The 16035-nt window shown below is 36.1% G+C and overlaps 1 protein-coding gene across 9 annotated transcripts in view; it reads right to left on the bottom strand.

Annotated features, from left to right (window-relative positions):
* The window catches only part of LOC127999688 (electrogenic sodium bicarbonate cotransporter 1), a 63327-nt gene that overhangs the window by 19543 nt on the left and 27749 nt on the right, over positions 1–16035 (bottom strand). For 5 of the 9 annotated variants that reach the window (XR_008172553.1, XR_008172521.1, XM_052592208.1 and 2 more), the window contains 4 exons: positions 9075–9210; positions 6979–7139; positions 4278–4457; positions 1680–1756 (listed from right to left, as the gene is read on the bottom strand). Coding sequence is in view for 5 of the 9 variants with exons in the window: in XM_052592208.1 (XP_052448168.1) it covers positions 1680–1756; positions 4278–4457; positions 6979–7139; positions 9075–9210 (554 nt within the window). In the remaining 4 variants the exon portion in view is untranslated. The remainder of the gene's footprint in view (positions 1–1679; positions 1757–4277; positions 4458–6978; positions 7140–9074; positions 9211–16035) is intronic. The other 4 variants (XR_008172559.1, XR_008172527.1, XM_052592207.1 and 1 more) reach the window with 1 other exon arrangement.

Genomic DNA, 16035 nt, shown 5'->3' with positions numbered 1-16035 from the left:
ATGGGCCAAGACTGTAGTAGAGAGGTGACAGAAGCTTCTAATCACTTACAGACAGCGTTTATTGGAGATTTTAAAGAATAAAAGATCACAAAGGGGGTTGAATAATTTTGAACATGAATGTTTAGAGCCAATTCTAATTTTATCATGATTCATCAATGTTCCATTCTCAGAATCACTCAAAAATGTATTAACAAACTTTCTATAATACTTTACTGATGCCTTTGTTAAATTGATTTCATAAAATGTTATCCTCCACAGCAAATTGTCTTGCAAGTCAAGCCCTCTGGCAGGTAGCATGTGATGTGGAAAGGCTTAGCATCATATCTGATACTGGATTACTTCCATTGCTAGTGCACTGCAAGCAATGTTTTATTATTACATCAGTACATACATCAACACGACCTGAACGCCTGCATTTTGTGTAGTCAAGCCATGGATCAAATCACTTCCTGTTGGATCTAATGTGAATGAAGTGCTGTCAACGGAAATCTCAGCAAATAGGTTTTAAAAAATGTTTTACAATTGAGTTTTGCTATTTTTTTTATTGGTTCTGCCTTTGGGGGGCGCTCTCTCAGAGGAAAAAAAGTCATGGTATTCTTGTCCTACATTACAAAAATAAGCCTTAGGACTTCATCATAAGAATCATGAGATGGATATTAAGTTAGACCAATGTAGAACAGCAATTTTTATTACATTACATTTACATTTATTGATTTAGCTGACGCTTTTATCCAAAGCGACTTACAATTGATATAGACGTCAGAGGTCGCACGCCTCTGGAGCAACTAGGGGTTAAGTGTCTTGCTCAGGGACACATTGGTGTCTCACAGTGGATTCGAACCCGGGTCTCTCACACCAAAGGCATGTGTTATATCCACTGCGATACAAAAGTTATTTGTCATACATTTTATACAATATGTTATTTATTAATGTTCATTAGGTTACCATTCATTTCCAGATAATCTCAGTCTAATCTTGGAAAGCAGGAATGACGTCATCATATTAAAAAAAATAATAATAATAATAAATAAATGTGACAAGCCAAGAGTGCATGTGCATTACACAAAGCCTAGCCATTCCTCAATCTATGCTCACAACCACAATCTGTTCATGTCTTTGGGCCACCTCAAACAAGCAGCCTCTCAATCCCCCACTCTGCCAAAAGGGGCAAGGGGCATCTCCTCGGAGTTAACAGCTGGGACCTTCCAGCAATCACATCCACACTGGTTTAGCACATGCACAGAAACACTGTCAAAAATTTGCCAACTATCTCATATAATGCTGCATTCAGCAAGAAGAGCCGCATTGCCATTTTCAAGGGAAAAATGTAAAATTTCTCTGTGTTGAACTTCTGTGAAATTAGTTAATTTTTATGGTTTGTCACAGATTGACACCACCCTAATGACCTTTTGGTGCTCCTTCAATGAAAGGCCAAGAACTTGCCATTAGTAATGGAAGTTATTTCACACCAAACTCTGTCCTTGTTACACGCTCCACTGCCTCTGTTCTGTTGTGCATCTTATGTGCACCGCAATGTCCTATTTCACCTTAAGGAAAACAATATAAAACTGAAGTGTCTTTATCAGTTTAGTCACTGAATGTGTTTATGAGCACAGATTTTTGGCAATCCAAATTAGTCAAACCTATATAGAGTACATATTTATATAAACTGGACTCACCTGATCTTTCTCTGGCTTGTCTGAGATATCATTCAGACTGCTTGATGTCAAGTTGCGATGTGTGGTGGTTGGGCTGCCTGAGCAAATTTATGAAAATGACAGATCAGTGAAAAATGGGCACAATTCCATTCTTAAAAAAAAAAAAATTCTACAGAGAAATACAAATTCAGAATTAGCAAGGGCACCTTGAGTGTCAGATGAAACAAACAAGGGGAGCAGTGAGACTGACAACACTGTACAGAATATGAATATTTAAAAAAGTCCATGCTTTTAAAATTAAAATAATTTAAATTAGGAAAGGTGCTTTGCAAGGCAAGAAAGGAACCTACTGAAAGGTTAACTATTAACCTTACAGAGTCCAAGTTATTGTCATCATGCTGTGAAAAGTATAGCAGGAGAACAACACAGTAATGCAAAGTATTCTCAATGCCAAAAACCTGCCAACAATTTTACTGACCAGGATTGTGTTATAATGACTAAGATGTCAGTTTGATGCAGCAAATAGAAGACAAAAAGCAGCCAAAATAAGAAAAAATGAGGCTGAATACAGATGAAGGTTAAAAAAAAAAAAACTTCATTTATGAAGCACTTTACAAAAAAAAAAAAAAAAAAGTATATTGAGAGAAAAAAAAGAGAAAAATAATAATAATAAAACCAAAAAGACTTTGCATACACCTTCATAAATCCTACATTATCTGATCAGAGCTCATTAATATGGTTATGGTCATAATGATATGGTGATTATTTGAAGACTTTGGAATTGAAATCTATTAAGGGTAAAGGTCACCATAATGAGAAATTCTAGGTATGAAAAATCGAACACATAACAATGACTACAGGACAAACTACCGAAACACAGATGGTCACAACAACAAATAAAAAAGTTAGAAAAGGTCATATCATACACTCTTAAAATACAATCTTCTATGTGTCACAGCAAAAACTTCCTTTTGGAAGCCTTATTTTAAAGAATATATATTTTGTATGATTTCATTTGTCTCTGAGGTGTTATTTAATTATTCAGTTAACTCTTTAAATGGTCTAAGAAGATTGTTTTCCTTGATATGACCCTCTTAAATTTTCAGTGTAATGCTATTTTTATAACAGTAATACGCTACGTTAGGTGAAAGAACACATATACATGTACTGGCAACTGGTAAGTTGGACTTACTAGGCCATCGCATGCTTGGACTTCCAGGGGCTCGCAACACCTCCTCTGAGGTGCGAGTCGTTAGACAAGGTACTGAACTCTCGAGTGGATTACGTGCTTTTAGTGACAATGCAGCAGAAAGGACAAAAGATGGTAAGAAAGGTGAAAAGAAAGAATGTTAAGGTGATAGAGGTCAGGGGTTTTAGGTATAAAGTTTAGCTAGTTTTGTAAAAGATTGTGTGAGACTGGTGTAAAATCGCTCAGGAAAATATAGGATTTGTTAGAGAGGTAGAAAAGCAGTTGCAGCTATTTTGTTTTCTTTTTCAGGAAACAAGTTCTAGTGAACAACATTTATGTGACATTCAAAAAGTCCAATGGTCAATGAACCACAGGATTCATGGTAGAAAACCAGTGCACATGCAGCCCACGAAACACCATCTAATCAGCTGGAAAAAAATGCTGTCATGATCTTTGTGTAAAGTTTTAGCAATGCACCATTGGCATGCAAATATTATTGACAAAAATCATATGATCCTTTTGACCAAGGCTTTATTTGAAGTCTTGTCTTTTCTTGTTCTTAACTGTTCTCAGATTAGTTCATTAGTTCACCAGTTCACACTGGTTTACATTCTCAACAATGTAATGCAACAGCCTATAATGTGCATCACTGAAAAACATATGCAGACAGAGACAGGAAAGACAGACAGACAGAACAAAATTAAGGACTAACAAGGAACAAGTTATTATTTAAAGACCCCATGAACTCTTTCCTTTAGTAGCTCTGCCTGTATGCTTGTGTACTCCTAAATTAACCTTAATCAGATATTGATGACTCATCTTGCACTACACAGATTTTTGGCCAATCAAACGCTCATTGGAATGAGAATTATAAGTTTTTCAGGGTTCTCTTAAGAACCTTAAGCATGTATTTGAAATAGAAACAACATTATAAATGAGTTTATTGACACTTTTAATCAATTAAATGCATACTTGGTGAATTACCATATTAATTTAACCAATTAAAACAAAAAAATTCAACAGTAGTGATAACACACAAAAGAATGTGCTCGTCAAGCGATTTCATGGAGTCTTTAAAACATACAGACAACTACATAAAAAAAAAAAAACCATTAAAAGGCTAAATCTATGCTGAATCAACAATGAATCAGCAAATTGGTAAAACATTAGTAAAAAAATTATTGTGATCTGTGTGACTAATGCATTTTCAAATATTTGGTATTCTTAAGTTATCTTTGAGAATAACAGGAGAATAAAATAATAATACAATTTTTTTTTTTTTACAAATATTTTTGAAAAGTGGAAAAAGAAAAAAATTCTCCACAAAAAATTACAAAAAACTGCAGGAAAAAAAAAAAAAAAATCTCAATAGCTTAAAAGGAAAAAGGAAGGTAAAAACAATTACTGCACCAAACTGGCACCTATATTACCATTATCCGGGGGGGGAAACATCCTACTTGCGCTGGAGACCGTCTTGCCAATGTCAGCTAAGGATCGAAGATTGGACTTCTTGGTCTGGTGCCGATGCCTCCTCAGCAAGGTGTACATGACCTTATCTTTCAGGTCAGCTTTCAAGAGACCGTTCTCAATCTGACTGTCAGTGATCATTTCTGAAAGAGAGAGAGACAGTGAATGGCAAACATAGAGAGGGAGACAGACAGAAAACAAAATTGGTGCTAGAAAAGACCTGCCTCATGGTTGTTTCACTTCTATAGATTTTGAGAAGCTCGTTACACCACCTTCACAACTGAGCAATCTTTTTATTTAAATACCAACTATACATCTTGTTCATCAAACTTTAAACTAGAACTAGAAATTGAACTCTCCACAGGCACATGAAGTGAGTGTCAGTAAAGCAGCACATTGCTTTCTATTTTTAGCCTTCAGAAGTGGACATCTAATGAGGCAGTGGCTTGTGCATAAGATTGTCTGGTGGTTCCTGTAAACATCTATTTTTATAAAAGAGTGTTAAACACATGAGGCCTGGACCCTCAGGCCTTTTTTGTGAATGGTTTGGCCCTTAATGGCGGATCCTTCAATTCATTTTTAGCTCAAAAGGCTCTCTGTGAGGTTGACCAAGCTTAAAGGGTTACTCTACCCCAAAATAAAATGTCATTAATCACTTACCCCCCATGTCGTTCCAAACCCGTAAAAGCTTCATTCATCTTTGGAACACAATTTAAGATATTTTGGATGAAAACCGAGAGGCTTGTGACGGTCCTGTTGACTGCCAAGTAAAATATACTGTCAAGGTCCAGAAAAGAATGCAAAGCATCGTCAGAATAGTCCATTTGCCAACAGTGGTTGAACCGTAACGTTATGAAATGACAAGAATACTTTTTGTATGCAAAGAAAAAATAAATAACAACATTCTTCAACAATTTGTCTCCTCTGCGTCTCTCCGCATCACCGTAAATCCATCTCGGAGAATATCCACTGAATGCAAGCAGCTTACACTCTTCTGGGTATACAGTAGGTTCCTCTTCTGTGTATCTTCTGCATACTTTTCTTGACCTTGACAGTGTATTTTACTCGGCAGTCAATGGGACAGTCACAAGTCTCCTGGTTTTCATACAAAATATCTTAAATTGTGTTCCGAAGATGAACTAAGCTTTTACCGGTTTGGAATGACAAGGGGATACGTGATTAATGACAAACTTTTCATTTTGGGGTGGAGTAACCCTTTAACTTAACTTAACTTAACTTATGATTTGCTATAAATTGGTAATATGACTTGACAAATCATGCTCTGAGTAAAAGCTTTCAAGAGTGTGAATAACGTAAAACATGGGATTCAAGAATGTAAATTAAAGGGATTTTTTCAATCAATCCTCCTTCATTAAAGGAAGCTATTACAAATAATAACCAGAATTACATAGTTTGATTACAGTACACTAGAGTTAATGGCCAAACATTTTTTTACTTGATCTTCCTCACACTCTGTCTGAATTCAGTGTAAAAGAAACGGCCATCCCGATTCTGAATGGATGCAACCACCCGTGCATCTGAGCCTAGTGTTACAGCGACGGTTGAGAGAGGAGTGTATTAAACAAGAGCTATGAATGCATCCTGACATGTGAGCATTTGGAAACCAAATAAATAGATGGGCTGCTGGCTGAGAGCATGCATGCATATCACATCTCTCAGTCCTTACAATACATTTGGAAAAGCTTTTTCTCTGAGTCTGATCTCAAGTAATAGCTTTATGATATTTCTTTTGCCATTTTATCCACCGACAGGGTGCCAGTGCTGGTGCCCTACATGAAACCATTCTGCATGCTTCCACTACAAAGCTTGCAGCTCCATGACACAAAAATGGCTCCTAAAACCAGCTTGTATAAAACAATTATTGATGCAAAATTTACATTGCATAAAGCTAGATTGTTTCATCCATTTGACAAACCTCTTCATATGTACAATTTTTCAAACTGCACAGCATCACTTTGTCATTATATATCTAATAAAAATAATACTCTCAAATATTCTATCAATGTCATATTTGACATTAATATTTTTTTTAACAAATTACAATACATTGTTTTTTACATGTAGTTCAAAACTAAAAAAAATGTGAAAACAAAAATATAAATAAATTGAACATATGTTTCAATGGAATAATCTTTTTTTTTCCTCCTGTTGTGATAAGGCATTACGGGCCAAATAAAAACTCACCACAGGCCAATTTTGGTCCACGAAGTTTGGCCATCTCTGCTTTAGATGTTAAAATATGTAACTCATACTTCCAGCCCCTTCAGATTTTGTATGATCTGATTGCTATACATTTCTTAATTGAAATTAAAAACTTGAATCACAAACTTAACGAAATTAAATTAAATCCATCTGTAAATTATATACATATTTAGTAAAAGTTAAATAAAATAATTGTTAAAGACTGCAACATGGGGTTTATTTTACAGAAGTTATCTCATTGTTTGTCTCTCAAGTCAGTGTAAACATGGTCCACTGAGTACATAAATGCCTCTTCTGAGCACCAACACTATTTTAGTTGATAAAGGGTTTTTTAGTGCTTTGTGTTTGTAACCAAAACTGCTTAAGGTAGTAGAGTATTTCTTAATAAAACAGAAAGTACCCTGCATTAAAGTCCAAAATGGCTACAGAAGAAACACTTACCGACGACCCCTGGCAGAGTGTTTGCCTCCAGGTCCAGCATGATGGTGCCCTTCTCTATACACGTCCTAAGCTCAAAGAGACTATGTAAGGACAGCGTGGCCACATGCGGTTTACTCCACCGCTCCCCGCCTTTTTCCACCTTCTCTTCGAACTTGATCCACCTTCGAAGAAGAAACCACAGAGAGTTGAAGGTACTGATGTTAAAATCAAGTGCAACTGCAAGTCAATTGAGCACTGATTTAAAAATGATTTGATGCTCGAGAAACATTTCTTCTTATTATCACAGCTGAAAATGGTTGTGCTTCTTGATATTTTTGTAGAAACTGAGATATAGTTTTTCAGGATTATTTTCTAGGATTAAAAAGTTCAAAAGTACAACATTTATTTGAAAATGTTTTTTTGTTGTTGTTGTTGTAACAATGAAAATGTATTTTAATGTCACTTTTGATCAATTTCATGCGTCCTTGCTGAATAATAGCATTCATTTTTCAAGGAAAAGTCTTACTGACCCCAAACCTTTGAAAGGTAGTGTATCTTTGTAAATCCAAAATACATATATTCTTAAATCTACAGTATCAGAGACAAATACTAGTTCCGGACATTAAAAAGCACTCATGTTCAGTTCAGCTCTAATCTTACCCCCTGTATAACTTTATTAAAATTAATGACCCTGCTTGAAAGGTTTAAGTATGTAATCCTTAATCCCAAAATACACAAACAGTCTGTAATCTAATCTCTAAAACAAACTCTCAGATAAAATCTTGATTGAAAATGAAAAGATCAGCAGTAATCATTCTGATACTTATTCATAGTATTCTGTTAAATGCCTGCTGTGGTATGTGATAATGGCCGCTGATTTGGGACCACCTGGAGTGCCACTCAACTTTATATGAAACTGCCCCTCTAATTGAATGATTGAATCCTTTCAAGAACAGCGCAGCTCCATTATTAATTTTTTGCTGCATGCATTTCATCAGAGACCAAGCTGTCTGCTCAAATGAACTCATGATCGGAGGGATTTAAAGCAGCAGTTATTGTTTAACGATTGGATGCGCTTTTAATGAAAGCCAACTAAAATATTACATATATATATATATATATATATATATACACACACACACACACACACACACACACACACACATATATGTATATGGAGAGTTCAGACGCAAAATCCTCTAAGTGCCATCTGAAATTTTCATCAGCTTGATAAAAATCCTAATTTTAGATGAAAATTTCAGATGGCACTTGCATCTGAACTCTTCATATATACACACAAACATTTTTTATTTTCTTCAAATCTTTCCCTAAAGATTAACCAGGTCAAAATCAACACTATCAAGTATTCAAAATGCCTTTGTATACTGGCACCAAGCGGTCGTTGGCATTGAGCCAGTACACTTGAATCTTCTATTGATGAATTGTATGGTGCCTGTATAACAACTCTGAAAGAGCAATTAAAACAGTCTTTACAGAAAATAGAACATAAGTGTCCTGTTTTTCTCTTCTTCTCTGAAAATACACTACCATTCTAAGGTTTGGAGTTGGTACAATTGTTAAATGCTTTTGAAAGAAGTCTCTCATGCTCACCAAAGCTGAATTTATTTAATCAAATAAGTAAAACAGTAATATTGTGAAATATTAACACTCTTTGACCAACCCTTTGACTCACATGACCCTTCAAAAATAATTTTAATATTCTGATTTGGTGTTAAAAACAACTAATGTTTAATATTTTTGTGGAAATTGTAATTTTCTTTCTTTCTTTTTTTATTTTTTATTTGATAAATATTAAGTTGAAAAGAACAGCATTTATTTGAAATAGAACACTTTATAAACATCTTTACTGCCATTTTTAAATCAATTTAATGTATCCTTGCTGAATAAAAATAAAAATAAATAAAAAACATTTTGACCCCCCAAATTTTGAACAGTAGTGTAGCTCAAATGTAATATTTAAAATTGAAATTAATAAAAAAAAAAAAAAAAAAAAAAAAAAACACTTTAAGAGCTCTGTCTGCAAATTTAAAACAAGACTCAGGTCTCTCTCTGAGCCTCACTAGAGACCCAGCCAAGCCATGACACTCTTACTGTACCTGGCAGTTTCCTTCCACTCCATCTCCTGGCCATCAACAGACAGTAGCTCGTCCAGCTCTGTGAAGAGCTGAGGGGGCGCAGGACTGTCATCGTCTTCTCCCAGCATGAATCGGATGCGCTCAGCAGCAGGTGTGACTGCAACAGGAAAAATACTGCGAGTCAGAGGCGAAGGTACAGTCCTGCATATTTCCAGCTTGCAATCATCACTTATGCCATTAGGCATGATCTCCAGCTCTGATGGAGGAGGAATCTTGACCGCAGACAGGTCCACATCCTGATGGGACTTAGACTCCATCTCCTCCTCTCCAGCCTCACTCTTCTCCACATTATTGTTCTCAGACATGTTCTCCGGGTTTCTATTTGATGTAAAACACACTTTTGTTCCCCAGAACACGATCAAAGCTGGTGAGGATGACTGAGTGAGGGAGGGAGGTCAGAGACACGACACCCCACACAGGCAAGCAGCACTCAGACTGTCATTAGAGCTCTCCGTGTTGTCTGCTGTCCTGTACACCCCACTCTAACACAGTGACACCTAGGTAGTTAAAAAGGGGGTCCCACTTGTCAACCCAGAGCAACAGCCCGCCCATCGGCTGCTCCGACTGTATCCCCTCGCCATTGGCCCTCTGAATCTGGCACCCTGCCCTGAGCTCCTCATTAACAATTAGGAAATGTTTCACAAACTGTTCATTCTTCAAAAGAGGGCCTCGCTTTCCTTCTCACTTGTTTTCCAATTTGAATATTTATTCATTCTTGTGGAAAAAAAAGTAAACAGTAATGTTTAATCCAAATAACTCCTCACCCATCTTACTAACTCTGGAGTCCCGCATTAAAGGCTCATCATCAAAACTGGCAAAATCTGACAGTGAAATCCAGTGTAAAAATGAAAGTGTTATCTTATATGAAAAGAGTTATTCCTACCTGACCTAAACTATGAAATGTACACAATTTGCATCATTTAAACAACCAAAATAGAATGGATCAGGACTTATATAGTGCAGTAAAAAAGATTCAACTTCCATTGCTGATGTCACTGACTTTAGATGGCATTTTCTAATGCTGATAATATCATGGATACAATGCTGTTGAAGTAAATAAGTAATCAGATTGTACAGCTCTGCACTGATGAACATCCAGACAGAATTACCATCCATAAAGCACTTTTGAAAAGAATTACACTATAGAATCTGGTTGTAAAGTGTGACAAAGCCAGTGTTTTCCTCAACTTTTACTACTGATGCGTTAGAAGGCAGGTCAAAGATCTTATCAGCACCTGGAAAAGTGATAACCCAAACTATACTAGCTGTAGAAAAATCTGTAATTACTAAATTTACATAATACCATCATCTACAACACCATATTGCACAACATTATATGTTTACAAATCAAATCATTGATTCTGAGGCTATAAAAATCTGGATAGGCTTGCCTTGATAGACTTTAAAAATAAATAATTTAACACACATTTATTTTACAACAAATTATATAGTGCCTATCCATGTATTCATTAATTCATCTTAATGCGTTTCCATTCAAAAGAAAGAGTTTTTTTTTTTTTTTTTTTTTTTTTAAGAAATACTTTTATTCAGCAAGGATGCATTAAAGGGACATGCATTAAAGGGACCAATAAGGTGAATACTCAACCAAACAGTTGCTGGTCCCCATTGACTTCCATGATATTTTTCTTCCACACAATGGAAAACTGTTTTTCAACATTGATAATACGGTAATATAATACTGTTTTTACTGTGTTTTTTTATATTTCTGATCAATTTGATGCAGCCACGGTGAGCATAAGAGATTTCTTACTGACTTCATAAACTTAAAAAAAAAAGTGAAGTGACATACAGCCTAGTATGGTTACCCATACTCAGAAATTTGCGCCTGCATTTAACCGATCCAAAGTGCACACACACAGCAGTGAACACACACACTGTGAATACAAACCAGGAGCAGTTGGGGGTTTGGTGCCTTGCTCAAGGGCACCTTAGTCATGGTTTTGCTGGCCCAAGACTCAAACCGACAACCTTAGCGTTAGGAGTCAAACTCTTTAACCACTAGTCCACGACTTCCCCCCACAATTTTGAATGTTAGTGTGCATATACTGATATAATCAAGACACGATGTCCATTTAAATAATAGTTAAAAAATAAAAACTTAAAGTTCATAGTATACCTTCGTAGATTTTTTTTTTTTAAATGATCAGGCCATGAATGACGAGGAAGTGACTAGGCAGTACTTTTTAAACTCATTTAGACCAGTTCATTGTCCCAACTCTCTTCTACAAAGTCCACACACAAAGTGCATAGAGACAACTCTGCTACGGATACCAAAAACTAAGCCTCAGTGGGCACTCGCTACATGTTGTTGCTAAGCAGGCCCGGGACAGAAGAAACAAGAGAGAGAAGGAGAGAAAGAGGCATGGGTGAGTTCAATATGGGAGAGAGTGCAAAGAACAGACAGAAATGAAAATCGCATCGTTCAAACAAGTTTCAGAGTTGTGGGCTCTCTCGCCAAGAGCTACGACCCACACAAAGGGGACTTTGTCCATGCACCAGGGGCTTATGGGAAAAGCAAGGCGGGGAGGGGGGTGTGCTGCTCAGCGCCCAAACAGGGACTTAGCTGAGCTGCCACTTCATGCTGGAGAGTCCCAGTCTCACTAGCAACACTGTGCAACATCCCACATCATGCAAAGAGCAGTATCCCAGACCAAATTCCTCTCACTGCATCTGAGAGCAAGTATTCAATGACAGTCTTGCACCATGCACAGACTAGAAAAACAATCATTCTCAATGCTCACGGGTTACTGAATTGTGGTGTTGAGGCAGTACAAGCTTCCCACTTCTGTCTGTAGTAGAACGAATGGCCTTTGGAGCATTACAAGACTTATATGCTTGCAGGCATAAATTAATAGGTAGGCTTGGCAGTTCAAAGACAATCTTTATGAATGCACATTATTTACATCAGAAGTTATACTCTCTTAAACTTTTGCTGATGGTGAGGTGTGGAATTTTACAAAAGTTAAATTGGAAATGAAGAAGCCTACACAAAGGGATAAAGCCTTAAGAAGCCAACAGCAGTAGATTTGATAGGGCAGGGATTTCCACCTGGGTTTTTGTGAGTCGATGAAAAGCTAATAAGCATGTTTCAGAGTGAAGAGCAGCACTATGTTAATTTACTCGCATACAGCTTATAATAATGTGCAGTTAATTTCATAGGAAATGCTGCGCCTCACAAACTCTTTCTCGGCAAGTGCTGTGAGTTTGACATGCATTTAAGAAAACATTTGGGAACTTCAAGTAAATGTCTTAGTTTCAAGAGGTTCGGCTGACAAAAAAAAAGTTTGGGAACCCTTGTGAGATAGAGAGGCTACCAATGCTAGATGTTGAGGCAATATTGCCAGTATACTGATTCATGGTAGTCTAAGGTGTTCTGTGTGATTATTAGTTTCTTCATAGGTGGTTGTTAGGGTGTTCTGTGTGTTTCTAGGGGTTTCTTTCTTCCTTAAGTGACAAGTTTTTATAATATTCTGATATTTAATAAGGGTGAATGGGTCAAGGGTTTGTATGTATGACCAATAGTAATCCTTGTTTTAGCAGTCCATATCAAACGATCATATATGCAGGTTCCATTTTCCAATTTTTGGACTTATGAATAATTCCATGCAACATGTTTATGACAATGTAGAAAATAATTAACATCACAACTGTACACATCAGAAGCTTCTGGTATTTGAATAAGCAGTTTTACACTCACTAGATTACTTGCACAAAAAGGCATTATGAGTGTGTATTACACAAATGTCTTTTGTATGTACTCCTAGCAACAGATGCTTGGCAGAAACACATGATTCATCACATATCAAGACACAACGGGGATTTCAAGTCAGCTTCCTACTCGGATGCACACTCGCTTGTGGTCCAAACAGCAGGGTCAATGTGAGTTGTATTAAAAAAAATAAACAATTAAACAATTTTTGGACATTTCTTCAATGTGTACATGACATAGGGTCTATAGTCAAGTTAACTATCATCAAGTTAATACTATAAAGAGTTATGATAGTTTCAAACTTCTGACTTACATTCAAAAAATATTTAATTTGGAGTAGAGTTTAGATCAACTTGAAGTGTCAAGTGTGGTTTCCTCCAGCTTTTGTGTTCAGACGAAACCGTAAGCCTGTGAGAACAAATGTAGGGCACCACTGCTGTGTTTCACATCTGTCCAGCAGGGAGAAACACAACAGTGATCAAACACATTTGAGGCGTCACATGCCTGTGATGACTAGCTCTTGTCTTTTGTTTGAGGCACAGAAAATCTATTGTTCTTTCACTTGACTGCCTCCCTTGCCATCTCCTACTGCCTTCCTGACAGTAACTGATACCCAACTCCACCAGAGTACAACTACCAATGTCTTCCCAACGACTTTCCCACTTCATGGAAAATGTCCACATCCTAATGATTCTAGAACAGCTGCTGGGGACAAATACAAGCGTAATAAAAAGTACAATTGGCTAATTATCTGCCTGAGTTTTCATCTTCTTCATAATTTTTCTTACCTTATCAGTTACACATGTTACATCAGGTTAGTTATGTGATTATGCAGCTCTCAGCGCCTGAGTTCCAGTCAGATATGTAGTATGACCTGCACTATTAGGATGTGTTTTTAAAGGGCCACTTAACACTCTATGGTGAATTTTACTATAATATTTTCATGTCTGCCTTAATTTTAGCACAATTTAAACAACTTCACAATTTAATTAATTTGGGACTGACTAACAACTGATGTTTTGAGAGAGATTCCATAATGACAGCCCTGATAGACGAATAAAGAATGAGAAAATCTGTCATCGAAGCACTACAAACATGCCCCTACGTTTCTTTCCTATACTAAAAACGTGAATAATTTACAGTATGAAACAGATAGGTCTGGCCCTGGGTGCTGAATAGGGCTGCGTAAAAAAATTTTTTTTTTCGATTAATCGTTTTTTAAAATGTGGTCGATTCAAAATCGATTCTCAAAGGCCACAAATCTTTTTTTTTTTTTTATGATAATTTTATCTTAAAATTAATTAACTTGATCCTGTTTGATCAAGGAATGTGACGGTTTTGACTTTTTTCAGTATACATTTTTCATCTTGTATCAAAATTGTATTGTATTTATTTAACCTAATTGTATGCATTTGAAAATTAGAGATGGGTTCTTTTTTAATGTACCCAAGTGTACCTAAAATAAAATAGTTTAATATACAGTTTGTGGCTCTTAATTTCTTTTTATTAACCCTTAGGGGACTAAGCCCTTTTTGGTCCGTTTTCTCTATTTGTACATTTCGGCTTATAAACCATATGTAATGAGGATGGACCACCATGTATTTGGTATCAATGGATTCAGAAGACCCTAAGCTACCATAAGCAAGCAATATGTCTATAAAGGAAGTATGAGTGAATAATTGTACAATAAACTAGAGAATTTCAAAGACGAAAATGAGATTTTTGTCATTTATTACTGAAAATCCTACCTCACACAACAATAGTTAAAAGTTTTTGACCCAAAAATATATTTTTCAAACTCTTTGCTTGACAGCAATGGGTTAATGTTCAATCAAATGTGTAAAGAACAATTAAATAATTAACTTTATTTACAAACAGTCCTAGGTGTTTTTTTTATTTTTGGAACTAAGCCCTTTTTGGTCTGTTTTCTCTATTTTTATATTTGGGCTTATAAATCATATGTAAAGGAGATGGAACACCCTGTTTGGTATCTATGGATTCAGAAGACCCTAAGCTACCATAAGCATGCATGCAATATGTTTATATAAAGGAAGTATGAGTGAAAAATTTTACAATAAACTAGAGAATTTCAAAAACGAAAATTAGATTTTTGTCATTTATTACTGAAAAACGCACAATATAGAACAGTTTTTGAACAAAGAAAATATATTTTTTCTAACTCTTTGCTTGACAGAAATGTGTTATTGTTTAATCAAATGTGTAAAGAACAATTAAATAATTAACTTTTTTTAAAAAACCTAGGCATGCCAGTGAGCAAAAAAAGGCCTCTCAAGGCCTTTCCAGTAATTGTTCCAGAGCTTGTTCTGCCGTAAATCTTTTACTGCTTGCCATTTTGATAAAACAATTCTGTAATATTGCTGTATCTCTCTAGAAATTATCTCTTTGTGCTCGCTAACACTCCGATCGCTTTCTGCTTTCCCCACGTGATGCGGATTCTCCGATCGCTCGAATTTAGCTCTTTGTGCTCGCTAATACTCCGATCGCTCTCTGTAACACTCCGATCGCTTTCTGCTTTCTCCACCCTGATGCTGATTCTCTGAACGCTTATTGATTACATGTCTTTTACTATAGTCCAGCCAGCTTTTACAAGGCTACAGCAGAGCTACACAGTCCTCTGAAAGGCTAGAAGACATAACCTTCCTCTGATTGGGTTAGAAAAAGACTCCTCCCAGCGGCAATTTTTCCATTGGCTGTTGCGTGTTGAATCTGCCTAACACAATCGTTTTCATTGGCCTGTTTACGCAGTGGTATTGCGCAATAAGGGAAGTGTTTAATATACAAACTGAACACCGCTGTTTTTCAGCGGAATCTGAGGAAGACGGCAAAAAAAACGCATCTCTCTAGCATTAATAGTTTTTGAGATAACTACACATTTGTAAAAGTATGCCATTTTGGGCGGTACCGCCCAATCCGTCCCCAGAGGGTTAATAAACCACTTGTAAACTTATGTTCACTATTCTTTTTTTATAAATAAAGTATTTGTATTAAATCTATATTCATTGAGTTGAATCGAGAATCAAGTATAGAAAATCAAATCAAAAATTGAAATCGAATCAATTTGAGAACTTGTGAATCGAAATCGAATCAATCTGGAAGATCTGAATCGATACCCAGCCCTAGTGCTAAATGTTCCAAATTGTATATGTGCTAAGATTTACTATATAGCAACAG

The sequence above is a fragment of the Carassius gibelio genome, chromosome A5, assembly GCF_023724105.1.
Source record: "Carassius gibelio isolate Cgi1373 ecotype wild population from Czech Republic chromosome A5, carGib1.2-hapl.c, whole genome shotgun sequence".
Classification (NCBI taxonomy): Eukaryota; Metazoa; Chordata; class Actinopteri; order Cypriniformes; family Cyprinidae; genus Carassius; species Carassius gibelio.
This window is presented reverse-complemented; position numbering and strand designations above follow the sequence as displayed.